The sequence below is a fragment of the Bubalus kerabau genome, chromosome X (genome assembly GCF_029407905.1).
Source record: "Bubalus kerabau isolate K-KA32 ecotype Philippines breed swamp buffalo chromosome X, PCC_UOA_SB_1v2, whole genome shotgun sequence".
Taxonomy (NCBI): domain Eukaryota; kingdom Metazoa; phylum Chordata; class Mammalia; order Artiodactyla; family Bovidae; genus Bubalus; species Bubalus kerabau.
The window spans coordinates 49,171,613-49,173,794 of NC_073647.1; the positions used below are offsets into that span (position 1 = coordinate 49,171,613).

The 2,182-nt window shown below is 56.5% G+C and overlaps 1 protein-coding gene across 2 annotated transcripts; it reads right to left on the minus strand.

Moving 5' to 3' along the window:
- Positions 1 to 344: 344 nt before the first annotated feature.
- LOC129639248 (cancer/testis antigen 1-like) lies at positions 345 to 1,870 on the minus strand. Of its 2 annotated transcripts, none has more exons than XM_055564299.1 (3): positions 1,440 to 1,870; positions 850 to 972; positions 345 to 650 (listed from the first exon to the last, which is right to left on the minus strand). In XM_055564299.1, the coding sequence occupies exons 1-3, from the start codon at positions 1,778 to 1,780 to the stop codon at positions 512 to 514; spliced, it is 603 nt and encodes a 200-aa protein (XP_055420274.1). In that variant the 5' UTR covers positions 1,781 to 1,870; the 3' UTR covers positions 345 to 511. The 2 variants fall into 2 exon arrangements, with proteins under 2 accessions (XP_055420274.1, XP_055420273.1); XM_055564298.1 differs by having other exon boundaries at positions 850 to 975; positions 1,440 to 1,869.
- Positions 1,871 to 2,182: the final 312 nt, after the last annotated feature.

The window sequence follows — 2,182 nt, forward strand, 5'->3', positions numbered from 1 at the left end:
CAGCATAACTCACTCAATGGGCATGAACCTGAACAAACTCCAGGAGAAAGCAGGGACACAGAGCCTGGTGTGCTACAGTCTATGGGGTTGCAAAGCGTTGGACACTAGTTAGAGACTGAACAGCAATGTTCTGCTATTATATCTTCATATATAAATGTAACTATAGAACTGACAAAATATTTAAAAATCAATACGGAATGGCAATAAACAACTTTCTTATTCTCCCACTTCTTACATACATCGTCTTCACTTGGGTTGTACTCCTTGGATATCTGGATCTGAGAACCTTCCCTCCAACCAGAAGATGAATGCAACATTAGGAAGTGAACAAGCTAAAACTAAAGTCAGAGACAGCTCACTTTTATTTTCTGCAGTTCACAATCGCCAAACAAACTATGTGGACCCTGAGCCCACAAGCAGCAGCACAGGCACAAGATGAAGCCTGATCAAACTACTGCAGAAAGCAATGCCCTTGGGAATGATACTTGAGACTGGGGCACATAGGCTAGTTTTAAGGCCCTCTTCTGTGCTGAGACTGAGGAAAAAGGTGGGGCACGAAGTTCTGCAAGATCCACATCACCAGGGAAGCCTGCTCCAGACAGAAGCGGACGGCCATCTGGAGCAGGGCATGGTCTTCAGCAGTCAATCGGCTAAAAGGGAGGGAAAATGAAATTCATGTTCCCGCTGAGGAGGAAGAGGAGCATGTCCTCCCTCTGTCCCCGCTCACTGACGAAGCCCAGAGCACCACACTTCTCCTCTAGGCTTAACCCACCATTATGGCTCCTCCTGGGCCTAGACAGCTCACCACCCACCACTCCCTCCCTCGCCCCGGCCCCCTTCAGAACTCACAGAACCAACATGCGGCCATTAATGTAGAGCTCCCTCTGAACCGGCCATCGCAGTTGAGTAAGTCGAGTCAGGATGCGGCGCGCGTTGTCCGCCTCCGCGTATGATGAGAAAGGTATGCCTAAGCTGCTGGTGGAAATACGGTTAAGGCACCATCCACACCAGTCATTTTGGCTGTATTTCAGGCTCCCTGCTCGTGGAGACCCGCCTTCTCCCTCATGGCCGCCGCCAAACACCCTGCATATCACCGCCCGACCCTCTAGTTCCCTTCAGATTGCTTTTCCTCACCACTATCCACACTCGTCATTTTGCCTGTACGTCAGGCTCCCTGCTCACGGAGACCCACCTTCTCCCACAAGGCCACCACAGGACTCCCTGCATATCACCGCTCAACCCTCCGGATCACTTCAGGGTGCTTTTCCTCACCACCATGCACTGAGAGCCAGACCACCCCTGACCCATACCCTCCAGCCTCCCAGAGTACCCTCCTCCTATACTTTAGGCTCCGCAGCCTGCAACCCTCCAAACCATCCCTAGCCCACACCCCGACCCCCGCAGCCGCCTGGCCCACCGGGGCTCCTGCAATAGGATACAACTGGAAGACTCGGTTACTCAGAACTCCGGCTCCGGGCGCAGTGTCTCCACCAGGCCCTGGTGCGTTGGGTGCCCCCGGGATCTGCGGAATGGCAGCGGCTGCGCCACCTGACTCTGCTGCAGCGCTGGGGCCTCTGGGATCAGCCATGTCACCGGAGCCGGCAGGGACTTCTCGACTGACGGCGTCTCCAGGGCCAGCTGGCATGCCAGGGCCATTGGGGCCAGCAGCACCACCCGGCACACCTTGGCCGCCATGTGCTGTACCCGCTGCAGAGGCCACAGCACCTGCGTCTTCATCGGCTTCCCTCATGGCTCCTCCACCATGTGCCTCGGACTCCATCTTGAAGCCCTCTCCGCCTCCGTCCGCGTCGGGAAAGACTGAACCGTCCCTACAGATCCCAGCTCTGTACTGTGACCTGAAACTCAGCACGGGCAGAGCGCCTGCGCACACACACTCTGGTCCTGCCTCACGATTGGTTCCCACCAACCGTCGGTTCCCGTGATGACCGCAGGCTCTCAGGCAACGGGTGCCCCCTGCTGAAAGTTCACGCGTTAGCGTGCCGTGTAGCCCCGATGCGCATGCGCAGACGCACATACCCACGTGGTCTGGGCTCTCTGTGTCAGCCCTGCCTCGGGCCTGAAAACCTGGTAAATGGTGGTGCTCCAAGGCAATGGCACCCCGCTCCAGTACTCTTGCCCGGAGAATCCCACGGACGGAGGAGCCTGGTGGGCTGCAGTCCAT